The sequence below is a fragment of the Brachyhypopomus gauderio genome, chromosome 7 (assembly GCF_052324685.1).
Source record: "Brachyhypopomus gauderio isolate BG-103 chromosome 7, BGAUD_0.2, whole genome shotgun sequence".
Taxonomy (NCBI): domain Eukaryota; kingdom Metazoa; phylum Chordata; class Actinopteri; order Gymnotiformes; family Hypopomidae; genus Brachyhypopomus; species Brachyhypopomus gauderio.
The window spans coordinates 14,596,448-14,623,010 of record NC_135217.1 but is presented as its reverse complement, the minus strand read 5'-3'; the positions used below and the strand labels follow the sequence as shown (position 1 = coordinate 14,623,010).

General features: G+C 48.1%; 1 protein-coding gene across 4 annotated transcripts in view; it reads left to right on the top strand.

Moving 5' to 3' along the window:
• LOC143519011 (mediator of RNA polymerase II transcription subunit 13-like) overlaps positions 1 to 25,664 on the top strand; it is a 67,105-nt gene extending 41,441 nt beyond the window's left edge. Inside the window, exons 5-31 of one of the 4 annotated variants that reach the window (XM_077011996.1) lie at positions 6,885 to 7,030; positions 7,406 to 7,600; positions 8,086 to 8,250; positions 9,843 to 9,990; positions 10,240 to 10,344; positions 10,688 to 11,341; positions 11,416 to 11,629; positions 12,020 to 12,098; positions 12,730 to 12,851; positions 13,108 to 13,207; positions 13,407 to 13,624; positions 15,470 to 15,639; positions 16,063 to 16,973; positions 17,158 to 17,337; positions 17,495 to 17,718; positions 18,081 to 18,276; positions 18,564 to 18,861; positions 19,203 to 19,455; positions 19,823 to 20,011; positions 20,133 to 20,356; positions 21,418 to 21,560; positions 21,759 to 21,917; positions 22,061 to 22,225; positions 22,553 to 22,716; positions 22,928 to 23,089; positions 23,273 to 23,385; positions 23,523 to 25,664. In XM_077011996.1, the coding sequence (XP_076868111.1) occupies positions 6,885 to 7,030; positions 7,406 to 7,600; positions 8,086 to 8,250; positions 9,843 to 9,990; positions 10,240 to 10,344; positions 10,688 to 11,341; positions 11,416 to 11,629; positions 12,020 to 12,098; positions 12,730 to 12,851; positions 13,108 to 13,207; positions 13,407 to 13,624; positions 15,470 to 15,639; positions 16,063 to 16,973; positions 17,158 to 17,337; positions 17,495 to 17,718; positions 18,081 to 18,276; positions 18,564 to 18,861; positions 19,203 to 19,455; positions 19,823 to 20,011; positions 20,133 to 20,356; positions 21,418 to 21,560; positions 21,759 to 21,917; positions 22,061 to 22,225; positions 22,553 to 22,716; positions 22,928 to 23,089; positions 23,273 to 23,385; positions 23,523 to 23,655 (5,830 nt within the window). In that variant the 3' untranslated portion in view covers positions 23,656 to 25,664. Of the gene's footprint in view, positions 1 to 6,881; positions 7,031 to 7,405; positions 7,601 to 8,085; positions 8,251 to 9,842; positions 9,991 to 10,239; positions 10,345 to 10,687; positions 11,342 to 11,415; positions 11,630 to 12,019; positions 12,099 to 12,729; positions 12,852 to 13,107; positions 13,208 to 13,406; positions 13,625 to 15,469; positions 15,640 to 16,062; positions 16,974 to 17,157; positions 17,338 to 17,494; positions 17,719 to 18,080; positions 18,277 to 18,563; positions 18,862 to 19,202; positions 19,456 to 19,822; positions 20,012 to 20,132; positions 20,357 to 21,417; positions 21,561 to 21,758; positions 21,918 to 22,060; positions 22,226 to 22,552; positions 22,717 to 22,927; positions 23,090 to 23,272; positions 23,386 to 23,522 lie in introns of all 4 variants that reach the window. The other 3 variants (XM_077011997.1, XM_077011994.1, XM_077011995.1) reach the window with 3 other exon arrangements.
• Positions 25,665 to 26,563: the final 899 nt, after the last annotated feature.

Below are 26,563 nucleotides of genomic sequence, written 5' to 3'. Positions count from 1 at the left end.
GGGACAAGAGGGGGACAGACGGGGGGTGGGGGGGCTTATAAATTAAACATTAGTATGGCAGTTGAAAGATTGGATTGTGTTAATCAGGGCTGGAACTGATCTGTGCACAGAGCAAGGTGCACATAATTAGCAATCCAAGTCTGTGTGGGCATTTGTTAATATATGTGCCCACCAGCACCATTCTAGTGTTCCTCTATCACCTTTGTAATGTTGTAATTGCAGTTAAGCACCATGTGCTTTTTTGTACATGTGATCGTGCACGCATGATCCAGTTGTGACGTGCATTTAATTGTGTGTGCGTGGTGTGTTTGGAAGGTTTGTGCTAGCCTGCTTTGGCCAGGGGGGAAAGGAATGACATTGAGACATTAACCATCTCCTTGGCAACGGACGTTGGGTGTCGGGCTACATCACAGGGTCACTTGGTGCTGCTTAGCTTGCTCAGGAGAAGCAGCCAGTGGTCGTGCGCTTACTGATCTGGGAACAGCTCTAGTGTCCATGATTGAACTTGTAATCCAAAAGAGACCCCAGATCTGACTTCGTCCATCCTCCTGTGTTTGTTGTATACACTGAAGAGACTGTTTTATACCGTATGTTTTAGGCGTTATTAAACAGCTCGCGGCTTAACCAGGCTGCTCGATGGCTTGGTTGACGTTCTTGAAGCAGCTGAGGGGATTTCTTTCTTCTGTTGATTTATTGACTGCCTTCACACATGCAAGCATCACTTTATGTGGCATTGATTGGCTGAGGATGTGATAAAAAAAAATGATAGCAACAGTAATCACTTCACTGAGACTCTGTTGGCGGAAAAACGATTTGTTGGTTTGATTTGATTAGTGTAGTTTATTCACTGAGGACACCTTAATAGTATTGTTCAATTAAACCTTCAATCATTCCAGTGTTTCCCAGATCTGAGTTGTTTTTCTACCCAATTTATGGTGTAAAGTGAAATAATAAAATATGAAAATGGGGCTAACATGAAAAATAATGTGCTCAAACAGGCTCAGAATAACGGGCAGGTTGCAGGCATGCTGGGTAGGATAGCTTCAGGTCCATGTTCATGCCGCGTCTCCCAGAGCGGCCACAGAGCAGCTTTATATGCTCAGGGTTTTCCAGGGTCACGTGTGGTGTCTGTGGTTCCAGGTCTTTGGACTTACGCACGAGGCTTCTTCGCACCTGATTAATTACATGCTCAATGTTTCAGAATTCTGTCCACAACACGTCTGTCTTGATGGCCGCCTCTCGGAGAGAAGAGACAGACTCTTAAAGGTTATTGTCCCATCGTGTTGGAGCACCAACACAATACCTGCCCCTCTCTTTACTGCCATAACCATAAAAGCACAGATAGCACAGATTATATAGATAACACATTATATGTGCAAGAGTGAAGCTATAAAAGAACCTATTACAGCCCTGGTATGTTGTTTATGTCTCTTCAACTTACTTTATTGATTACTGTCATATTTTGGTAAGTAAAAGTCCTGTATCCATATGTTAAAGGTAGTGACAGTTTACAAAGCATAGGTTCCCCATTATAATCACATCAGTTGCTCCTAGTCTCCTGGGGGGTCTCCTGTGTTGCAGGTTTACTGTGTATCCTCTGATCTGAAATGCTTGTTTGTCACCTTTTCTCTCACGACTCAGAACAGGGTCTTAAGGGCAGTGAAACGCGAGGTTCTGAAGAGTCTTTGGTTCCCGTCCTGCAGAATTCAGAGTCCATGAGCAAGACAGCTGGAGATACTTCCCATGGTTCATATGGTCAAAAAAGAGGAAAGACGCACAAAGGAGTTGTATCTCGACCCCCGACCCCGATGTGACATTTCGTGCTTTTTGATCAGTTGCAGCGTTTCATTCAGAGACATAAGTTTGAGTGAGCAGGAGAGGTGGAGTGTGTGGCTGGTGCGTCTGCCCAACACCAGGCCGTTGCTCTTGGTCCTGAGAAGGTGCGTGGGGCCAATGTAGCTGAGCTCCACTCTCCTCCATCTGTGGCCCGCACTCCAGCGGGCGCGCCCCATTGGCTGAGCTTTTACTGAGCGGGAAGGGCGGCTCTGATCTTCTCTCTTCCTGTTGATCCAGAGCGACGCCAGCCAACTGCGGGCATCTGTTAGGTCACACATGTGTGGACACACGCACATGCGCGGACACACACACACACACACACACCACACACACACACACGCACACAGTTGCACTCTTAGTGTCTTCCTCCATATGCATTTAGCTGTCCCGTGATGGAGGTGATGTAGCTAGGGATGAACTGGCAGTAGATTACACTGGGGAGAGTTTAAGAAAATGTATAATATCTTAAAACCAACTGCAGGGTTCTCACGCACACTCACGCTGTCAGACTGCAACATGACACTGAACAAATAATAATGCATGTGAAACCCCCTCCCACACAGATTGGCACACACCCCTGGGGTTAGTAAATGGTGCATTCATGTTCTGATCTCTCCAGCTCTGTTTTTGCTGATTGATTTCAGTGTGACAGTATTAATTGTGCATGGTGGCAGCCTATTAGAGCATGCTGGGTTCTGTGTGTAAAGTTTGTAGCTATCGAGTGTGTTCAGCACTAAATAATTCACTTGCTTCTGCCCACACCGAGTCTCTCTCCCTGCCTCACACACATGCATGCGCACACAAACCCACACAGACATGCGACCTGACATGGTGTCTAAATACAAATCACACATTCAGTTTGAACCTTTAAAAGTGGTATTCAGAAACTTTAGACACTAAGTGAACTACAGAGACTACTACCAGTACAGTGTCCTTTTTTTAGCTTATACCTAAACACACTAGCTATGCTTTCAGCAGGCCACCTATCTAGTCCCTCTTTAAAGGTTGTCTTAACTTTAAAACTCCTGGCTTGTATCCTCTTTGCTCCACCAATTTGAGATTGAGAGGGAAATATTAATTTAGACATTGCTCCTCTCTCTCTCTCTCTCTCTCTCTCTCTCTCTCTCTCTCTCTCTCTCTCTCTCTCTCTCCCTCTCAATCAGTCAATCAATCAAAGTTCATTTACATAGAACTGTCTACAACAGTTGTTGTCACAAAGCAGCCCCCAGTATGCAGCAGTGGTGAGGAAAAACTGAGACTATGAGAGAGAAACCTGAAGAGGAACCAAGACTCAGTGGGAGGAACCGTTCTCCTCTGGTCAACACTGGGCAGCATCACTGTGTGAACAGAAATACTCAGTAATAAGCCAAGAAACACATCAGTGAAACCCAACCAAAACAACAGAAGAAGGGGGTTGCCTTGACTTCCCTATGAGGGAAACGATTAAAGCAGTACTGTAACCTGTATTACTATAGTATAGCTAACGTGAGAGTGTAGAGATATGAACAATCGGATGCATAGACAGATAAGGAGCTGTCTGGTCCAGATTTGGTGACTGAGGGCGAGGACAGGGTTTCTTCTACCACACAAACAAGAGGTTTCGTGGTCCAGACACGAGAAGCCCGAACTCAGCTGAACCACACCTGTATCACCCAGTCAGAAGGAGCAGGGGTATCTCTGACGGGTGGGGGGGCAAAGAGCAAAAGAAAGAGAAAGCATTATGTGATGAGTCAGTAAAATTGCGAGCAATAACATTTGTAAATGTGACGCATATGAAAAAAAATTAGCCAAAAGTTTGTGTAAAGTTTCAATCCAGATTTCACAATTGAGTGTGTGTCCTTTTGTGAGGCAGGGAGCGTGTTCTATGTTCTAGGCGGAAGATACCGGGTCAGGAGCAGCTCAGAAATGAGGGAGGCAGAGAATATAGTAAGAGAGTGGAGAGAAAAGAGCAAACATTACAGAGTGAGGGGGGTGGATGACTGTAGAACCAGCGTGTCCGCAACAGCTTAGCAATGCATGGGGAAACACATCAAACGATATTTACAGAGCAGTCGGGCTGTAAACAGTAGCATTTTGTAAATACAATACATTAGCCAAGCGCTTGTGCAAAGAAGTAGATTTTCAGTCTAGATTAAAATATTGAGTGTGTCTGAGTCTCGCACTAACACTGGGAGCTCCTCCCTCTGCCTGCCATCTATTTTTGTCCATTCTCAGTCTCTCCATTCTCTCTCCACCCACTCCCTCTCTCCTTAGCCATGAGCCAGCATCTCACCCCTTCAGTCACCACTACTTCACCAATACAGTAGTAGTGCCACACAAAGCTCAAATCAGCAATCACAGGGTGCCAAGCACCGTATCACCGTATCTTTCCATGATGTGGAAGAGTGCCGGGTTGTGTTCATATGGTGATGACTGCTGCTCGGGGAAGCGTGGTTGTTGCTGGTTATGCTATGCGTCCACATCCTGACCAGGATCATTTCGGAAGCTGCAGTAAGGCTCGGCAACACATTGCAGCACCAAGTCTCAGAACTTCGGCTGAACATTCGTGACTCCATACTGTTAATATCCTTACTTTGGTTAATACAAATCATAGTTCTAACATGTTGTACAAGCATCATAAGGTAAAAAATATTGTACATTGATGCTTGCACAACATGTTAGAGCTATTATTTGTATTAACAGGATATTAACAGTATGACCAATGACCAATATTGCTGAAATATAATTACTATTTATATTTTTGGCTATATTAAACAAATTCACAAATTTAAAATAGCTGAATATGAAGTCTATTCCTGGACCCTGGAATCTAGACTCCAGACCACAAGCATGATGTGGCACAGCTGACGCTTAAATCTGGCTTGTACATGTGGAACCTTACTGCTAGACAGGGCTTGTGTGTGTGTGTGTGTGTGTGTGTGTGTGTGTGTGTGTGTGTGTGTGTGTGAATGTGCTTGTTCCTGGTTCCCTTGTCCTGATGTTTCTACTGCATCACATATCCAGAATATTGTCAATTCTTAAGTGTTAATCCCGACTTCCACTATTAACACTTGTGTCTTATTGGATACCTGCTGAGAGTGCTAGAAACCAACTGCAGAAGCATATTGAGACTGCTAGAGACCTATTGTACCAACATAATCAGATTAATTGCACACAGCATTTTCTTCAGCCCTCTTTTAGTGCTTTGTATTCAAGATTTTCTAGACAGTATGTCATAGTAGGTACACTTATGATCATCCCCAAATACTGTACATGGTGAAAACATTTGTATGCTAGGGATAAAATGTAAAAGCTCAGTGAAGGACTTGGCGGGAGGGATTTATCTAGCTGTGTGTGTGTGTGTGTGTGTGTGTGTGTGTGTGTGTGTGTGTGAAGAGAGAGAGAGAGAGAGAGAGAGAGAGAGAGAGAGAGAGAGAGAGAAACGTGTGGTCCTGTGTGGATCCTGATGGACGCGTCTGCTCGGAGCGAGCAACGTTCCTCCACACCGGTCTGATGTAGCACAAGTAATCCAGCGTCAAGGGATCGCCTGGGTGACCAACATCCCGTCCTTGAACCAAAGAGTTCCCGCATTCGGCCCAGAATATGGATTCAGCAGCAGTATATTTTGAAAGTGTGACTCAAATGTGGTTTCGCTGTCAGCGGAACTGGAAGCCCGGGTTGTTTCAAAGAAAGTGCAGATGTGCCGTTCTTTCTCTTGTTCCTTTGTACATGCACGCGGGCGGGACTCATTTGCATTCATTGTTGTATGTCATGTAATTACCTCTTTATAAATAGCGAACCCAAATCAGTCTGCTAAGCATTTCTAACTTTCTAACTGTAAGGGTGTGGGAGTCTATATTTGATTAATAGTGACCTTACTGCGATAAGACACTTTTGCTGAGACAGTGGTTGATCTGTGCTGGGACTGACTGACGAAATAATGTTTCGTTGGTGGTGTTTAAAGTCTATAATGGAGTCCCTTTGCTCCTTAGGAAGTCGAGCGATGTCCTGTTTATTTATGTGACTCTTTGACTGTGGCTTCAACGGCTAGCATGCTTTTATGTGGCAGTGTCTGAAGGATGCCTTTGAGTCTCTGTGAACGGAGCATCATGCTACTATATGGTAGGCAGCAGAGCGTGCTTTTCATAGACTACACACCAAACTGGATGCGGTTACAAGTGTGACTATGAGGGTGTGTGTGGGGTGGGGGTGGTTGGAGTTGGGGGTGGGGGTGGTGTGGTGGCTTGGTCCAGTGCTCTAACATGAGACTTTTCTTTTTGGCACCCTGTGCCTCTATAAATAGTTCTTCATATGGTGGTAGGACAAAGTTGGCTTAGAAAAGTGGGAGGAAATGGATGAGATAATGCAGACATTTTAATTTTTTTAATATATATTTTTTGTCAGTTGCACAGCAGGAATGTAAATTATTTAAATGCAAGGAGAGGACATCTTATGCAGCCAGTACACGTATAAGTGTGTGTGTGTGTGTGTGTGTGTGTGTGTGTGTGTGTGTGTGTGTGTGTGTGTGTGTGTGTGTGTGTGTTTTTGCGGGTGTGTGCTGAAATGGCCTGCTGTTATGACTCCAACGTTCTGTTGTTCTTGGTGAGTTTGAGGAATGCTTATGTGCCAAACAAATTGCTTCTGTCAATTGAGTGTTTAGCGCCCTCTTGTGGACACATCACACAGCTCCTTTTATTCTTTATTACTTTCTGCAGCTTCATACATTCATCCAAGATGTACAGATACTTTTATCACACCTAAATGAAGCAAACGTATTATTCTGCTATGCCCAAAGTAATAAACAGATCTTGGATTGCTATGTTTATGATTGTTTTGATCATGTGAAGGAATAAAGAGGTGTTTGACTGTAAAAAAAAAAAAAAACCCCAAAACAAACACAGCTATGAACAAAGTAGCTTTAAAAACGCTGCTAGCAAGTAATAACTACTAGGCATTAACCTATTGTATATACCTTCTTAAATGATTCTGGTAAAGTAATGTTTCAGTGTTGAGGTTCCCTGATTATGTGCTGTGTAAAATGAGAGCGCTCTCCTCCCCCCCGACAGCAGTGAGCACCTCTCCTGCTCCTTCTCCTTCTTCCTGCATGGTGAGAGTAACGTGTGCACCAGCGTGGAGATCGCCCAGCACCAACCTGCCTACCACATCACAGAGGAGCACGTGCGCCTGGCCCAGAGCTCCAGCAGTCCCATACAGGGTGAGTTGGGCAGCCTGGATCCCGCCCCCCACCCACGTGGCCCTGCCCCCACCCACGTGGCCCTGCCCCCCACCCACGTGGCCCTGCCCCCCACCCACGTGGCCCTGCCCCCCACCCACGTGGCCCTGCCCCCCACCCACGTGGCCCTGCCCCCACCCACGTTGCTGTTAAACCTACTTAAAATAGTATATAATATGCACAAAGGACTTTTAAACAATGTATTGATCCTATTTATTTAGCCTCTATTTAGCCATTGCTCCTTTAAGAAAGTGAAGTCTGTTACTTTTAAGTAAGAATAAATGTTAAGCCTGTTCCCAGATCAGCAGGGTTGCTCTGAAGCGCCTGACCAGTTTGCCCTCTGCCTCTGACCCGCAGTCATCTTGAGCCCGTACGGTCTGGGTGGCACCCTGACTGGCCACGCCTTCAAGATGAGTGACCCTGCCGTGCGCAAGCTGATGGAGGAGTGGAGCAGCTTCTACCCTGTGGTGCTGAAGCACGGGGAGGGCGAGCGCAGCGGAGTTGACCCCGCCCGTGAATCCCACCGCCATGTTGCCCTGGAGGTCATCGTGGGTGAGCCGCCGCCGTGCCACGCCCGAAAGGCCCAGGGCCCGGGGGGACTGCTGACACAGCCGGGCCTGAAAGTCTAGCCTAGCTGAGCTTCAGAGAGTACACACAGCACACGAATTCACGACCACGGTGGAATCGTTACTAATATCTATCAGACTAATCAGGAAACGGAGGGGAAGCCAAGATCTCCCAAGACTGAAACACAGTAAGCTCGTGCTGTTCTAGCAGCTGCCGTGGAGACCAGGGGCAGGACAGGAGGGGCGCTGAGCTGTCTGTGTACTTGAAGATTAAGCCTCTACTTGTATGAGCAATTTTGCCTGACCTTGCAGTTGAGATTACACAAGGTTTTTGAATTATCTGCATATGAAGAATACAAAATATTGATATTTAAAAAAAAATTAAAAATTTTATTAAAAAATTTGTTCAAACGCCATTATATTTCTCTGTGTCCCCCCCACCTCCCCGTCCATTGGGTTGTCCCGCTGTAGGCGGAGTCCGGATGATCTACCCGGCAGCCTTCGTGCTGATCGCCCAGGCTGACGTTCCTGTGGAACAGCCTCCACCTGCCCAGGGGGGTCAGGGCACCACGCGCGACTCCTCCAGCTGTGGCGTTCCCCTCACTCCCCCCAGCTCCCCTGAGCAGCCCTGCTCAGGTAACACACACTCACATGCGCACACAGCCCTGCTCAGGTAACACACACTCGCATGCGCACACAGCCCTGCTCAGGTAACACACACTCACATGCGTACACAGCCCTGCTCAGGTAACACACACTCACATGCGCACACAGCCCTGCTCAGGTAACACACACTCGCATGCGCACACAGCCCTGCTCAGGTAACACACACTCACATGCGTACACAGCCCTGCTCAGGTAACACACACTCACATGCGCACACAGCCCTGCTCAGGTAACACACACTCACATGCGCACACAGCCCTGCTCAGGTAACACACACTCACATGCGCACACAGCCCTGCTCAGGTAACACACACTCACATGCGCACACAGCCCTGCTCAGGTAACACACACTCACATGCGCACACAGCCCTGCTCAGGTAACACACACTCACATGCGCACACAGCCCTGCTCAGGTAACACACACTCACATGCGCACACAGCCCTGCTCAGGTAACACACACTCACATGCGTACACAGCCCTGCTCAGGTAACACACACTCACATGCGCACACAGCCCTGCTCAGGTAACACACACTCACATGCGTACACAGCCCTGCTCAGGTAACACACACTCACATGCGCACACAGCCCTGCTCAGGTAACACACACTCACAGCCCTGCTCAGGTAACACACACTCACATGCGCACACAGCCCTGCTCAGGTAACACACACTCACATGCGCACACAGCCCTGCTCAGGTAACACACACTCACATGCGCACACAGCCCTGCTCAGGTAACACACACTCACATGCGCACACACAAACTTAAGAACACAAAGTTAATTAGGTGTAAAAGCCATCAAGAAGACAGTTTAAATGCCCCATAAAATCTGAACAGATATCATCTTGGTTGTTCATCTTCTGTCATGACACTGTAGCACCGTATCTCTGAGTTGCCGTGGACACTTGGACATTTTCGTTTGGTTGGACTAATCATTCTGTGGACTGATCACACTTCTCAGCTCTTTACATTCCCCCACAGATGAACAACCTAATTTCCTCTCTAAACCGGCCTCATTACCAGCTACCTCTCCAGTCAAAATGTAATCATGCTTACAGTGCATTTCCTGTTAATGGCTCTGCTAATGACCCGTGAGCATATATTAGTACCTACTGGAGGAGATCATTAACCCCGCAGTCTCTGTCCAGTCTTATGCCAGCAAGAATTAATGCACATCAAATTCATAAATATAATCCTTCTAATCATAATCTGAGTCTTCTTTGGTACTTATAAGATAAGCATCTATCACATCATGGTGTGGGAGATTATTCACTTGTGTCTGATATCAAATCTTCACACACATTCTTGTCCCTTTTATCATCTCGTGTGACATCCTTTTGTCATTAGCATTTCATTAGGGGTCAGTGAATGAATTAACTTGCAAATGAAGCAGATACTACCACTGGGTTGAAGGGCCCAAGAGGCTGTTTGAAGTAGTCTAAGAGACTTTCCTTTCTTCCACACATGCCACAGCACACATAAGCTAAGCCTCAAATCAAATAAGCACATTTTGAAGTTTGCATCAATAGTGATGCTATATGTTTTTGGCTGTTGCTAGGTGACAGTGGCTTCCAGACCGCCGTTTCCAGTGTCGCTAGCCAAGAGAGTGGCCCCGCCCACAGCCCAAAGCATTCGGAGAAGAAGCTGACCAATCAGATGGTCCATCAGGCATGGAAGGAATGCTATGTGAACCAATTACAGCGCAAGTATGTGTTCTTGAGCAGAAAAAGCCTTATTTTTCCTGTGTCTTTATTGCTTTTGAGATTGTTGTCCCTTGCATCTAACAGCCTGACACTAACTGCCTTCCACCAGCTTTGATCCACATCAGCTCTTTGTAGTGAACTGCTGCTGTAAAGAACGTTGTTCCATAAATATACTGCCGCTACGTCTTTCAAACTCCTGCTGCAAAAATAACAGAAGATGGAGTCATCAGCGCTTCTGTGTCGCCCACGCAGGTGCAATCTGTCCAACAGCATGACGGCGAAGAAGGACGCATCAAAGGGGCCGGCTGTGTGGGCCTTCACAGCCCCCGGGGAGAGGGCCTCCTGCAGCTGCTCTAGGTTGGCACTCTTCCTCATCCGCACATGCGCCAAAGTCTTCCTCCAGGCTGGTGGTTATGGGTTTGCTCCACAGGACGCGTGAGCTACGTCTGTATGACGGACGTGAGCCATCGCTTTTGTGGGTTTTCTCTCCGTAAGCAGGCTTAATCGTAACTATGTAGCGGTTCGTGACCTTGGTGAAGTTAAAGCTGTTCTGTCAGCAGATTTATGTATGTAAGTGCATTAATTCCATAGGTGTGGGGCTTTTATTTTGAAGTTAATACAGTAGTGGTAATCGACCTCTGCTTGGCTCCGCTCCCATGCTGGGACGTCCGGATCAGCTCTTGTGTTTTTGCCCTTGAAGGTTGAGGCAGCAGCCCAAGCAGCAGCAGGTGAGCGGGTGCTCTGCCAACCCCCAGCCTGCTCCCTCCTCCACCTCCTCCACCTCCGCCCCCTCATTGCCCCCGCCCTCCGTTCCCAAACATAAGACAGCCGACAAGCCTGACAAGTCCGACAAGGGGCCCAAGCGGGCGGCCATAACCCCCTTCCACCACCGCCTCTCCGTGGACCAGCAGCCGTGCCCGGAGCAGGACACACCGGCCGGGCCGCAGCTCCCGCTCGTGCCCCTGGACCCTCCCCTGGATTCCCTGCCCAGTTGCAAGTACCCCAAACCCCTGTCGGCCATCAGGAAAGGCCCAGAGTCTCTCCTCCACTCCCCAGTTTCGCCACTGCCACCTACGCTGAGCCCACACCCCAGAGTGCAGGACCCCGAGGCTGTGGAAACCCCCGTCAGCTTGCCCCACTGTCTGGAGGGCCCGCCGGTGGCCCCGCCGCCAGAGATGAGTGAGACGGCACTGTACGCAGCCTCGCTGGGGCCCAGGGACGCCGGCGGGGGCTGGTGGAAGAGCTACAATACATGTAGAGGGGTGGATAAGACCGACTTCAAGCCTCCCGAGCTGAGCGGCGATACAGCGGAGGGCCCAGCAGATGGAGCCGGTGAAGGAGCTGCTCTGAAGAGGTACCGTGAGCACAAACGGTTAGTGGTGGTGTGGAGAGGAAGCACACTGAACTGGCTGCTCTGTCTCTCCACAGGCTTTTTGCGCAGACACACAAGAGGTTTAAGGTCTCGGAAGAGAGGATACGTGAGCAAGTTAGCACACTGGGCTTCCTGCCGCAGCCTGGGGAGGAGGTGCTTGTGGAGACCGGCGATGACCCTTACGACTTCAAGGAAGGTGATATCGAGTACAGCTTTCCCACCTCCAAAAGGCTGAAGGGCCAAGGCCGCGACCCCGGTCGGAAGGCGAAGGTGGGTGCACACACTTGCAGTTGTGTTACAGCCTCACATCAGGGCTTGGGCGTGTTCACCAGTGTCTCAGCAGTTAATACGCACATACAGGTTAAGACTCTGTAGCGCACAGTGTAAGAAATGTACAGGATCTTAGGATTATACGCAAGATAGAATTTGAATGTACAGTTTATTTATGATCATACATATCATCCATTTCATCATTACATTTCCTAGTTAAGGGAATATTGTAATATAATCTTGGCAATGTTTCCTATCCCTAATGGATTGAGGTGAAAGATCAGTGCATTTTTTTTTGGAAAGTTGCATATATGTGTGTGTGTGTGTGTGTGTGTGTGTGTGTGTGTGTGTGTGTGTGTGTGTGTGTGTGTGTGTGTGTGTGTGTTTTAGGGAGAGGATATAAACGGCAATGGTGCGATGCCTGAAGGGAAAGATGCCATGTCCATTTTTAGCTCCGCCCCTAAATCCGGTGAGTCTACGCTTATGGGGTATTTGGGGGTGTGTGGGGTTGGGTGTAGGATGTGGGTTTGGGTGTGGGATGTAGATTTAGGTGTCGGTTTGGGGGTGGGGGTGTGTGTGGGTTTGGGTTGTGGGTATGGATGTCTGCTGCAGGTAGATATATCAAGCAGATTATTTTTTTTGATATATCAGCATTAGCTGATATGCACACAGCCACGTACAGCCCCGCGGTATTGGTGCCACCATTTGAACACAATAGCAACTTCAATCCTGGTAGATAAAGTTAGGGCTTAAATTTTCATATTTCAAAGTCCTTTGGCCATATATTTACTTTGTTACTAGTAAAGTGTTGCTTCACTCTGTGCAAGAAAAAATAAACAGCATATAAGCGTAGGGAACTGGCATAATGCTACAGCTGGATGAAGGTTCACTAACATGGAGATTTAATATTTTTTTATTTATAAAGATGGTTCATGTCAGTGTTCAATAAATAATGTTAAGTCCAGAAATGTTGTTCATCCAATTATTATTATTATTGTGATATTTTAGCATGCAAATAAAGTGGAAAACATCTAGAGATCGGCCAATAAAATTGCCAGCATATATCTGCCATCGGCTGACCCTGATCCTCGTCTTTCCAGAGGAACTGGCTCAAGATGAGTCGGGAGCCAAGCCCAACCCCCCTCTGACCAGAGAGAAAGACCTGATCGTGCTCATCTCTGACCTCGAGAATATCTTTGGGGAGGAGGAAGATGAACTCGGGGTGAGTGTGCCTTTGTTATTTAAGAGCGCTCTGAGCAGACAACGTTATTGAAAGGTTTTATACCAAATCAACTACCACAAGGTAAAAACACAATAAACTGCAATATAATAAAAAAGGAGTTTAATAACTCCCATAGTCCCATGGTAATTTTAACATTTTTGACTTTATGTAATGTAATTTATTGATTACAGCTTCACATTTGGGAGAAAAAGATATCAGAATAGTTTCAAACATTTTCTGTTTTCTGAAACTTCAGACCACGTTTCCTAATCATCAGCAGTCAACCAAGACTGTGGTCCCAGGAGATGAGCGCCCCCTGGGGATTGATGGAAGAGTAGCAGTTCCATATCCCTCAAGTAAGTTTACCCATTCTGGTCAGTCAGCAGCATAAGAAAGTAAAATCAGACCTATGAACCACAACTGAATATTTTCTCTCTATATTGTTCTGTTCCCATCTCCTCCTCCCTCACCATCCATCTACCCCCCCCCCCCCTCCCTCCCTCCACCCCTTTCTTTCTCGCCACCTTTTCTCTACCTTCTGCCCTCTGCTCTCAGCAGTAGCAGAGCTCCAGCGAATGTTCCCCACACCCCCCTCTCTGGAGCAGCACCCCGCGTTCTCCCCCATCATGTACCGCGATACCCCCAGCCAGGAGCCCCCTGCCATGTTGGCGGGCGCTGAACACCCCCACAATGCCCACACCAACAGCCATCTCTCCGACTTCAAGATGGAGGTGGAGGACAGCATGGCCAGCCCCAAGGCGGAAGACATACGGGTGTGTGCAGGGCCATGACGACAGCACGTGTTTAACCATTACGATAGTTTAACAACACTCACATTTAACACTTGAGTCTGCGGTCGATGCTGCCACACCAGTTGTTGTTAAAAAATACTGAGGATTAAATGTCGGTCTCTTCTGCAGTTCCTGGTCACTTAACTAAAATGGAACCCATGTTCTTGGGTGATTACACTATTAAGTTGTTGAAATCGCTACACTGTGTGTTCCAAATTATTATGCAAAAATTGTTTAGGGGAGTGATAAGGTAAGAATTTATTTTTGTCCATTAAACCCATTGATGGTGATGTGTGTCAGGGCTCTTTCTATCACTGAAAGCAATTGCAGACACCTGTGCTGAATAGTTTGGCAGGTGTGTCCAATTAAAGGCAAGACTACTTAAGAAGGCTGTCCCACATTATTAAGCAGCCTGCATTTTGAGGCCAAATGGGAAAGAAAAAGGATGTCTGCTGCTGAAAAGCAACAAATTGTGGAGTGTTTAGGTCAAGGCATGACTACAATCAACACTGCCAAGACACTTCATCGTGATCATCGCGCAATCAAGAAGTATGTAGCTGATTCAGAGCACACGTGTGCGTGCTGATAAGGAAAAATTGAGGACTCTTTCCAACAGACAATTACGTCAGGTTAAAAGAGCAGCTGCAAAAATGCCTCGTCTTAGCAGCAGACACGTTTTTGAAGCTGCTGGTGCCTCCAACGTCCCCCGAACAAGAAGATGCAGGTCCTTCAGCAGGTTGCAGCTGTGCGTGAGCCATCCTGTCGACCTCCTCCATCCACTGCACACAAGCAGAAACGGCTCCAGTGGGCCAAACAATACATGAAGACTGACTTCAAAACTTTTGTTCACCGATGAGTGCCGTGCAACGCTCGACGGTCCAGATGGATGGAGTGGAGGATGGAGTGGTGGATGGATGGAGTGGAGGATGGCTGGTTGATGGACACCCCATGCAAACAAGGCTACGGAGCCAACAAGGAGGTGGAGTAATGTTTTGGACTGGACTCGTGGGGAGACAGATTGTCGAGCCCCTTTAGGATCACTGAAGGTGTAAAAATGACCTCCATAATGTATGTGGAGTTTCTCAAACCGCACTTCCTGGCATGTTCAAGAAGAAGAACCGTGCATTCCGCAGCAAGATCATTTTCATGCATGATAATGCACCGTCTCATGCTGCAAAGAACACATTTACATCTCTGGCTGCTATGGGCATAAAAGAGGACAGACGTATGGTGTGGCCCCCATGCTCCCCTGACCTCAACCCCATTGAGAACCTCTAGAGCATCATCACAAGGAGTGTCTATGATGGCGGGAGGCAGTTCACATCTAAGCAACAGCTCTGGGAGGATATTCTGTCCTCATGCACAACAATAGAAACAGATACCATCCAAAACCTGTCAAATTCAATGGACGAGAGAGTTCAGAAGCTCCTTTCGTTTGATTTCAGTTTGTAATAACCTGCTAATGCTTATAATTTCACAAATAACCTTTTTTTTGTTTTCATAAAAATGAAAAGGTTGAAAACTGCTGTACATAATTTGGAACATGCATTTTGAGTGTTTTATTTATTTATTTTTTACAAATGCACTGATATTATTGGCAGTTTGTTCAAAAACCTTTCAATTTTACTCCAATAGTTGATGACTGGAAAATTACAATGACTGCAATTCATATACCGTAGCTAATTTTGGAAAATCAGAAAATATTACTTGCATAATAATTTGAAGCACAGTGTAGTGTGATGTTGTAATGCATCAGAATTATATTAAGATGCATCGTAGTTTCCCTCTCCGGACATCTCACTTGTGTCCCATGTCCTCTCTCTCCAGCCACAGCTGGGCTGTTCCATGTTCGCCCCCCTGCGGGCTCTTCCCAGCCAGTGCCTCCCCCCTCTGAAGGTCCCTGAGCAGTGCTACTACCGCCCCTCCTGGGTCCTTCTGCCCAAGACGGAGCACTACTGCCTCCCGGCTCAGACGCCCTTCCTGCGGGACGGCTACGTGTGAGTCACCGCACCGTCTCTCCTGCACTTTCAGGACTGCAGCACACCTAGCCAGCAAACCGCTTGTCCCATGATGCTTTGTTACTTGAATATTACAGTTTGTTGAAGTAAAATGGATTGGAACAATGCTTCATACTAACCTCTAATAATGGTCTAATATTTAAATTTTAAAGTGTAATCTTGGTCTGAATTACTCACCAAAATTCTTAGTACTGAAGACTTACAAACTTAAAGATTTGTTCTACATTTGTAAGTGTTTATTCTATTGTCAAAGCCTGCATATTTTATTCATAAATGCTTAACGGAGCAGCTAGCATGTCGGCACATATCTAGTTAGCTTGATTACAGTTGACTAGGAATGTGCCCTGTAGTCCATGTATGAATGAATCACTGTGTATGTTAATGCAACCTGCTGTCCCACAGGAACGCTCCCAGCATCAGCACCCTACAGGACCAGGACTACAGCCAAATGAGCGCCAGTGCTGCCTCCACCGGCACAGTGGGCGGAGTCCTGCCCTCGCCAGCCACGCCCCGCTTCTCTGTCCCCACCCCCCGCACTCCGCGCACCCCCCGCGGGGTGGGAACGGCCAGCGGCCAGGGCTCGGTCAAGCAGGACGGCACCGAGCTGAGCTCGCCGGCCTCCACGCCCTCCACCAGTCTACCCCTCAGCTCCGTAGAACCGGCTGCGTCTGGGCCGGCCCTGCCCGAGGCACACAGTCTCTACGCCGTCCTGCTCCTGTCGGACTCCGTCCTGGACGTGTTCAAGGACCGCAACTTCGACAGCTGCTGCATCTGCGCTTGCAACATGAATGTGAAGGGGGCCGACGTGGGCGTGTACATCCCGGACTCCACCTGCGAGGACCAGTACCGCTGCATGTGCGGCTTCAGCGCCATCACCAACCGCCGCCTGGCCCACAGCGCCGGGCTCTTCCTGGAGGACGAGCTGGATATTTTCGGAAGAGGCTCGGAGGCGGGCCAGGCGGCCGAGAGGAGGCTGGCGCTGTGCGGGTGGGACCCGCCCACCAGCGGGAGGCGGGCGCAGGAGCAGCAGCAGCCCGTCTCGGTTTTGGGGCTGATCCAGGAACAGTGCTCCCAACCCATCTCCTCCTTGGCCTCGCTGCACAGACCCGCCACTTGTTCTTGCCGTAGCAGACAGGGGGCGCTGCTGCAGAGCTGGCTGGCGGACCGGCTGTGGGCAGACAGCAGTGACGCGTGCGTGGAATGCTACAATGCCCTGGTGCAGGCGCTGCAGTACGTGGACAATGCGGCGGGAGGCAAGGTGGAGCAGGCTCTGGTCAGGAGCAGCGCCCTGCACTCCTGGCCCCACAACAACGGTACAGTCCGCTCGGCCAAACCTTCATGGTTCTAGTAGTTCCTGCAACTACTAGATCGTTTTGGCGATGCACATGTTCTGATGAGGCACCTGAAAATGGCCCTTTGACATGGCGATGTTAATTGGCAATGTGTGTGTGTGTGTGTGTGTGTGTGTGTGTGTGTGTGTGTGGCGCTCACCCACAGTGTTGGACATCAGCATGCTCTCCTCCCAGGACGTGGTGCGCATGCTCCTGTCCCTGCAGCCCTTCCTGCAGGACGCCATCCAGAAGAAGCGCACTGGCCGCACCTGGGAGAATATCCAGCACGTCCAGGGGCCGCTCACGTGGCAACAGTTCCACAAGATGGCCGGACGAGGCTCCTACGGTAAGTCCACAGGCGATTTGATTACACACGGTTCTTTTGGATTTGCAGACTCTTAAGGAACAAGGATGCTGTCCCTTGTTTTCTCTGGAATCTGCTGTATTTTGGGGTTATTCTCGGTTCCTCCTCAGGATCTTTTGACATCTGCTTTGCCCCCCAGGATCGGAGGAGTCTCCCGAGCCTCTTCCCATCCCCACGCTGCTGGTGGGTTATGACCGGGACTTCTTGGCCTTGTCCCCTCTGGCTCTGCCCTTCTGGGAGAAGCTGCTCCTGGAGCCGTACGGAGGCCAGCGGGACGTAGCCTTCCTGGTCCTCTGCCCCAACAACGACACCCTGCTTGCTGGGGCCAGGGCTTTCTTTCAGGAGCTCAGCGCTGTCTATGAGGTACTACACTTTACAACTGGGGACTAGTTTAATAGGAGTGGTCAGGACCCAAAATTTCTTTATTTGCTTTAATAAGGTTCCACCGTCCGGATTGTTGTCTATTTTACTAACATATCCCGAAACAGCTAACAGGGTGGTTCTAAAGATGAAGGACCAGGTAGTATCATCAGAACTGGATTGGATGCAGGTCTCCACCACCTTTTTTTCACAGATGGGCACATTAGCGTTGGGTAACCCTTTACTTCTGATTGATGTTCTAGGTGAACTTCAGAGAACTTTCTTTATTTAGTAAAGATAACAAAACAGATCACAGCTAGGCCTAAATGGAGCACTCTCCTCTCATTCCGACTTTTCTGTCCCAGTCGTGTCGGTTGGGGAAGCACCGTGCGCTGGCCCGGGTGTCCAGAGACGGTATAATACCTGTAGGCGCCGTGGACTTGGAGAACCTGGAGGAAGATATGGTGGATGAGTGGCTCACAGGGCCATGGGCTGGACAATACCATGAGGACCATCTTGACAAAATCAAGCTCTACGCCCAAACCTGCAGACAGAAACTAGGTTGGACCATCAGCTTGTGCTCAACAGCAGTCTTCAACCCTCGATAATCAAAGTCTATCAGCAGACATGCTAAAACCATATATATTCAGTATTAAGAATAATTTTGGTCAGCAATTCAGACCAAGATGTTAAATATTATTGCATTACTAGAAAATTTTAACCATTGTATATATGGTTTTAGAGTGTGTGTGTGTGTGTGTGTGTGTGTGTGTGTGTGTGCGCGTGCATGTTGGCTGACTTCCTGAAACGCACATTGGCTAGTCATGCTTATTAATGTTTTTTTCCAGCCCCACAACTCTCGGCTCTGTCGTTGGACAGCAGTCTCCTCCTGCCCCCAAAGCCACAGCCCACCCCTGCCCCTGCTCCAACTGCCCCACCTGCTACGCCAGGCCAGCAGACGGCAGGCCCTGGGGCCCCCGAGGGAGATGCAGTGGTGGGGGCCCCTGGGTCGGGCAGCACGGCCACGCCCACCAGCACCAGTACGGGTCAGACCAGTTCAGCCGAGCAGTGTCAGAGCGGGACAGAGTGCAAAAGTGGTCCCAGCATCTCCGCCAACTCCAACCAAGCACCGGAGAGCTCCGACAGGCGAGTGGTCCAGTTGCACTGCAGTTTGAGTGGATATTAGGACATTGTTGACTGTTTGAAGAACAGATTTCATTAAACTTGCTTTTAAATCTACTATATACTTACATTAAATGCACTGCACGCTGCCTACTAAATACTTTAAATGCAAATTACCTTATTATGAACACAACCCATAAGCCAATAAGATCAAACCTCGTTCAAACCTGATCGTTTCACAAACTCAGCCACAAGTGTATACCAAAACATTTGTCCATATCCAGTCTAATGTGTTATGCGTGTATGGAGTCTGTATAAGCCCAGACTGTAGCTCTTATATAAATCAGCCCTCTTCCCTCTCCTAGCAGCTTGCCGGAGCGTGAGCGAATCGGCATTCCCACAGTGGCGGAGTCAGCGGATAGCCACGCCCACCCACCCGCCATCGTGCTGTACCTGGTGGACCCCTTCCTGTGCTCGGGCTCGGGGGCGGGGCCAGGGGAGGAGGAGGAAGCGGAGGAGGTGGAGTCCGGCAGCGTGTGCCTGCTGGCGCTGTTGCGCTGCTACACGGACATGCTGGGCATGCTGCCCGAGAGCGTGCAGCAGGTGCTGGTGCTCCAGGTCAGAGCCCAGAAACACGGTCACATGCCCGGGCTTGAGCCTCATCACGGGGCCACTCTCACAAAACAGGATTTCTCACCTAGCTACTTAGATTAAACTGAAATTGAATCGGGTGGAGTGGTAAGAGGTGTTTCTATTGGAACTTGCGCTTTGGCTAACATTTCAGCTCTGTAAGCAAACCTGCTTTACGGAAGAACCCTCGCATAACTGTTCATGAGCAATCATTTTTATGGCCTCAACAATATAACCTATTGTTGGTTTCAGTGATTATTGATAAAAAAAAAATTAACACATCAAAGTTAGTAACATTTTCGATAGGGAATGTCTGAAAGGTCTGCCTGGTCAGTGATGTGTCATTTGGGTCCAGGTGGTGCCGTGTCAGTACCTGCTGCAGCTGACCAATGGCGAGAGTCCTCTGTACCTGCAGCACCTGCGCTCGCTGGCTTTCTCTGCCCATTCGCAGTGCAGACGCCGCCTGCCCACACAGACGCACATCCGATCGCTCACTGGCTTCGGCCCCTCCGCCACCATCCACTCTCTACTCAAGAGTCCCGAGGTGAGGAGGGCTGTGGCTCCTCACCACCCCGCATTTCCACAGTTGGAAAAATGTTATGTCTTGAAGGCTGGAGGTGTGCTGTGTCATTACTGAGCGGTTTTGAATGGTCTGGCTTTGACAGAATCCCAGCTCTATGCAAGTGTACTCTCCACCCTTCATCCTGGGCCCCACGCGCAGTAAGCAGTCCGAGGCGGGCGAGGTCTGTTCCGAGGCTCCTGCTCGCTACAACGTCCTCTTCGTGGGCTACTGCCTGTCCCACGACCAGCGCTGGATCTTGGTGTCCTGCACTGACCAGCAGGGGGAGCTCTTGGAGACCTGCGTTATCAACATAGATGTGCCCAACAGGTAGGAGCTGGGGGCAGATCGTGTTCCTGTTTTCATGGCTTAAAGTGTAGATTCCTACAAGAGCTACTGAATTGCAAAAGGTGTGTCCAAAACACAGAAGTTTATAAATATGAAACGGATGTTCTTGTGTTTGTGTGTGGTGCCACCCCAAAAAGAAATGTGTAAATGTGCAATGAGCAAAATCCTGGTGAGGACTTTTACTTTCTGAACCTGGAATTGACACCTCTGTTAATGTGTGCCATATTTTGTCAATTGTGATTTTTTTCACCGCAATCGAAATTTGTCCTCCGCTTTAACACATCTGTGCAGTTAGAACACACACACACACACACACACACACACACACACACACACACACTAGTGATTACTAGGGAGCTGTGGATCACACGTGCCAAGAGCGGTGGGCAGCCCTATCCCGGCGCCCGGGGAGCAGTTGGGGTTAGGTGCCTTGATCAAGGGCACCTCAGTCATGGCCTCAGGTCTGGGAATCGAACCCACGACCCTCCGGTCACAAGACCAGTTCCCTACCACCAGGCCATGACCGCCCCAGAAGAGCAGATTAGGTGTGAAAAGACCTATTAGAAAATTGATATTGGAGCATCTGTATCTGCGTTTTTCTCACCCAGCTCTGGAAATTCCATGAAGCATAAGGTTCAGGTATTGTAAGGTTTACACCTCTCATATCTTCACGTACACTCCAGCTAACTGTGTGGCTAATCTCCAGCAATTTTCATGACTGTTCCACCATCCACTGTAATTACCATTTCCGTGTGGAGCTCTGACATCTGTTCGTAAAGTCTGCACAACTTTTCCTGACATTGGCGACACGTCATGTTGCCCAATTCCACAGACACGGACCTCCTGTCTGTCTGCAGCCGCCCTGACGGCCTAATGCCACGCGAAGGCAAGCAGGAGCTGGACGAGTGCTTTGTGCTGTCATTCAAGTAAAGCTTGAGATGTAGCGACAGCCTTTGCATGTGACGGCAGGGCCGCTCGACCAGCGTTTGACTGGTTACCACTTCGTCAGAGCGTCACACGCTACATTTTCTTTTGCCACGCAGGTCTCGGCGTCCCAAGTTTTCCCCGCGCAAAATCGGCCTGCAGAAACTGTGGGAGTGGTGCATCGGTGTTATTCAAATGACCGCGGTGCCATGGAGGATCGTGATTGGACGCCTTGGCCGGTTAGGTCACGGCGAGCTCAAAGGTGCGTGTCGCTGCAGTGCTTCTGGGATATGGTCTCGGCTGTGGGCAGTGCCTTCTGTTCTAACGCCTCCCATGGTGGAGCTGAAGGCAGATTAACAACAGCAGCATCACACAACGGCGTTCTCCTTAAAGCAGAGTGGAGGAGACGGTAGTGAACTGAGGAGCTGTGGTGGTTGACCTGTGTCTCACTGTCCTGCAGACTGGAGCGTCCTGCTGGGCGAGCACTCTCTGCACGCCATCAGCAGGCAGCTGCGTGAGGCATGTCGCATGTGCAGCATGTCGGCCATGGACACGCCGTCCGTCCTCAGCGCCTGCCTGGTCTCCATGGAGCCCCAGGGGTCCTTTGTGGTCATGCCAGGTGAGAGCTACTGCAGCTGGGGCTGCGTGGTCATGGGGCTGGCTTTGTCCACCATTTCACGCAGAGTGCGAGGCTGAAGAGTGAGTGTGTGTGTGTGTGTGTGTGTGTGTGTGTGTGTGTGTGTGTGTGTGTGTGTGCTGCAGATGCTGTGACCATGGGTTCGGTGTTTGGCCGTAGTACGGCACTCAACCTGCAAACGTCTCAGCTGAACACTCCCCAAGACGCCTCCTGCACCCACATCCTGGTCTTCCCCACGTCCTCCACCACCCAGATGGCCCCCAGCTCTTACCCCACCGAGGACAACAATGGTACTGCAATAAAATATGTTGTTGTTGATGTTTTTTACACAATACCACAAATTAGCAAAATGTTGTTTGTTTACTAATGGTACTCTTTGGTAATGTTATGCAAATATCATGCTAATCATGGGCAAACACCGTCTCACCTCGTTAACATTTCATTAACATGGATTTGGAGCTTGAATGTTTTTCTGCTAAAACTGCTCTGTTTTAAAAGTAGCATTTTACTGTTAGTCACGTAAATTTGTAATGTGGCCAGCAGAGGGTGCTGTTCATCCTCAGATTGCCTGGTAGACCCCCTTGTATGCTTGACTGTTTTCTCCTCAATCCCTCCAGATGACATGTTTGACCTGCCCTTCCCGGATGAGCTGGAGAACGACATAGGGCATGATATGATGCTCATCACCGGGAACCTGCACCCCTCCCCCAACACCTCGCCTGTGCCCTCTCCTAGCTCTCCATCTGGAATGGGTGTGGGCTCCCACTTCCAGCACACACGGGTTAGCATAACACGCTCATGTATGTGTTCATGAATGCTTACGTCCACGCTGTGCTTGTGTGCTTGGACACGTAAGGCTTCGGGTCTGAATGCCCATCTGTGGCGTGTACACCATGACCTTAGACTAAAGTGATTCCAGAACACTTTCATGTTAACTGTTGGCTATAGCATTCTCATCTGTGTGTGTGTGTGTGTCCGTGTCCGTGTCACAGAGCCAGGGTGAGCGGCTGCTGTCCCGTGAGGCCCCTGAGGAGCTGAAACAACAGCCTCTGGCTCTGGGCTACTACGTCTCCACGGCGCAGGCTGAGGGGCTGCCTCATTGGTTCTGGGCATCCTGTCCTCAGGCCCAGAGCCAGTGCCCACTCTTCCTCAAGGTAGGAGTCCCAAATTGTGCTGACCTTTACCCTTCTGTGAATGCAACACCACCCGTACCAACCCCTAGTACCCCCCCACCGCCATTCCTCCCCAGTCTCCGTTTTATATGCCTATGGTAGAATATAAACGAACCAGTGGTGCAGACCGTGATTGGTTGCATAATGTGTGTTGTGGGCTTTCAGGCCTCGCTGCACCACCACATCTCCATAGCCCAGACAGATGAGCTTGTTTCCTGCAAAACGTCCCAGAGGAGCCCCCACCCGCTGGACTCCAAAACCACTTCAGATGTGCTCAGGTCAGCCCCTCTCTCTGCCCAGCCACACACAAACCGCAGACCACCTTACCGCTCTGTCTCAGGCCACGGATGTCTCCCACCTTTCCCGTGTCCTGAATATTGGTCATGCAGCACTGATGGTGGTGTTCTCCTTACAGGTTTGTGCTGGAGCAGTACAATGCCCTCTCCTGGCTAACGTGCAACCCTGCCTCCCAAGACCGTCGCTCCTGCCTCCCCGTGCACTTGGTCATCCTCACCCAGATGTACAATGCCCTCCTGAAGATTTTATAGGAGAGGCTGGACGTCTGGGAGAGATTTGATGCCTCCAACAGGTGCTCGGGACTGTCTCACGCTGAAATGTAGCCGCGTGTGCTGCAGCCATGTCGGGTCAATGGAGAAACTATTTCTGCACTGGTGCTGCTTTTCACAACGGGCCAAGCAGCACAAAGGGTTTCCCCAGTATACCCTCCCTGGGCTCTGGCACCGGGTAAGGGCAGGCCATATCCTCACCCGAGGGGAGTGGTCGTCCGAGTGGAATTTTGTTGCTTTGGTTTGACCATCTCTGAAATAAGCCTAGTACAATCACTACCCTTTAACTCTCAGCCACAGATGGGCTTACATGCCAGTCATGTGGTGTGGCCTGAAAAAAAAAGGATGGAAATGTCAAATCCTGCACTTTTGGATCAACGATTGAGTTTGAAATGGCAGCCATAATTCTGAAATGTGTTTTGTTTTTTTGGTTTGTCCTTGCCCTCTCCCACCATGGGAGTTCCAACAAGAATGCCACATGACGGAGAGACAGCTGGCCTTGTGTAACGTCTAATAACACTATGCTGAAAGCTGAGAACATTAGCCAGGACCTCAGAACACCGTCAGCTGTCTTGTCATTTGTCCACATCCCTTGTGGCATCCCTCCCTCTGCCATGGATTGCCTGAGTCAATGGAGATGATACGAACACAGCCACAGAGGTTCATCTATGTGCCCAAAAACTCGCTGAACGTTGCACAGTCACTCTATGGCCTACTCCAATATGCAAACAGTGAAGTTGAGCTACAAAGAGACTTTCCCACTCCGAACTGCCTCCAGCGCTTTGACTCCCAGAGGGTAAATGAATCGCCAGAGAAGGTCATCTCGTTTCACTCCATAACATTATTTTTGAAATCTTTGTAATCTGTTGTATATAGTTCCTCCTGAGTGTGTCTTTCAGTTCGTATTCAATGCTGAACACTCGACAAGGCAGAGAACTTCCACTAAAGGCAACTCGTTCAGTAACGGCACTTTCAACTCCCTCACCAGTTTTTGAGGAGTCAATTTTATTGTTGTAGATAAACTTGCCAACTAATATTTGACAATGAAATCAAACACAAATGTATTTGTTCATAGTGTAAAACTGACTTTGCAGAGAATTATTTTTATTAATGACAGCAAAGGTTTGAATAAAAATATACCAAGGCCTTTTTTCCAAATTCAAATTGAGAGCCTTGAGTTCAGAAATGTTAACTCTAATTTTAAAGATAATTGTAACAGAAAATGTTGAAATGCCATATTTATATATTATATATCCCACTGTATAATTACATATATATCACATCTCTTTCTACCACAAATGGGTAATATTGTGGTGGGGGTTTACACAAAAAAGTCTTTTAAGAGACAAAACAGTATAAATGTTTATGAAATTAATGCATTAAGTTGCATATTTGCTTTTTTAATTTACACTTTGGTCTTTTTGCCTTTTAATTTAATGGGTTAAGTTAATAACTAAACAATGCAGATAATATTTATGAAGTGTTTTCTTTTACTGCAAAATAAACTTGAACTAGGCAGTAGATTTAATTCAGTGTATTTGAGCATAAAGCATATTGTATATTTAACTAATATGCATTATTTGCAAGTTTTTAAAGATGTCAAAGTTAACCCTCAGAAAGGCCTGTTTCTCAGTCATGGTCACACAGTTTGCCCTGTAAGTTCTATTCTTCCTTGCATGTTTGTATATACACTTTTCAGTAGTGTTCTTAAAATTTCTGAAAGCTGTACATTTCATGCCAGTTTTTTTTTTTTTTCGACACGACTCCTATGAAGTTTGTTTTTCTTTCCTTGCCTTTTTGAAATACAAATATACAGTATATTCACCTCATTCCAATACAGCCAAGGGAGCTTTGCCAGGACATATGTATACTAAGGAAAACACCTTGGACAGGTTTGTTACACATACTATCATTTTGAATATCGAGCAGATCTGTCTCTGGAAAGAGATCTGTTTCTTTTACACTTTTTTAAGTAAATTATTTAAATCTGACGGTTGGATTGCTTGAGCTTTTTATTTTGTTGCTAAAGACGTTGCCAGTTGTCTTATCTAACCCTGCTTTTACTTCTTAAACTGTCCCTATTACTTGCGCAGTCAAAATAGATCCATCTGTGTTGGCTACAGCATGTCTATCATATTGTCCCTGAAGGTAAGCCCAAGTAGTCTGTCAGGAATACCTGCTGTTCGCTGAGAACGGAATGGGAGATATCCCAGCTGAGCGTTTCCCCTGCTGGCTGTCTCCCGCCTGTGTGCTTCTGTCAATCAGTCCAGGATCCGACGTCCAAAAACAAATGCCGACAGTTTTTTCATCGTTGCCCCAGAGGCTGTGACCAGAGTGAAACTGGGAACGCCATATGAAAACGGAGTATGTTGTAATTATGTCATGTCATGTTGTCGTAATTATGCAATCAACCTTTAAATATTTAAAGGGAAGACTTACCAAAACACATCAGTGTGGCTGACAGCGACTGAATCCTATCGGCAAAGAATTCACGTTATTTTCCTGCCGTAATACCGGAGGCTGAAGGTTTCAGTTTTTGAAACTGCATTTCAATTAACAGCTTTTAGTAGACGTTCGTATCAATAGCAATTTACAAACGTACTTTGTCATCTACTCATGCAATGTATGCTAGCCAGTACAGAAGAGTTCAAAACTAGAATACTGCTAAAATACAGAAATCAGTGCTGATATATAGAAACGCAAAATAAGTATAAGCTCTATATCAGAGAATGATAAGTACAAGTAACAATACGTGCTATGTTTTCGGTTAACAGGAATAGCATCTTAATATGGAATCTGTCTAAGGTCAGGAGTAGTGCACATTTTCACAGCATCATGTTCTAAAACCCCACCACCTAAACAACTTTTTTGCTTTGAACGTACTCATCCT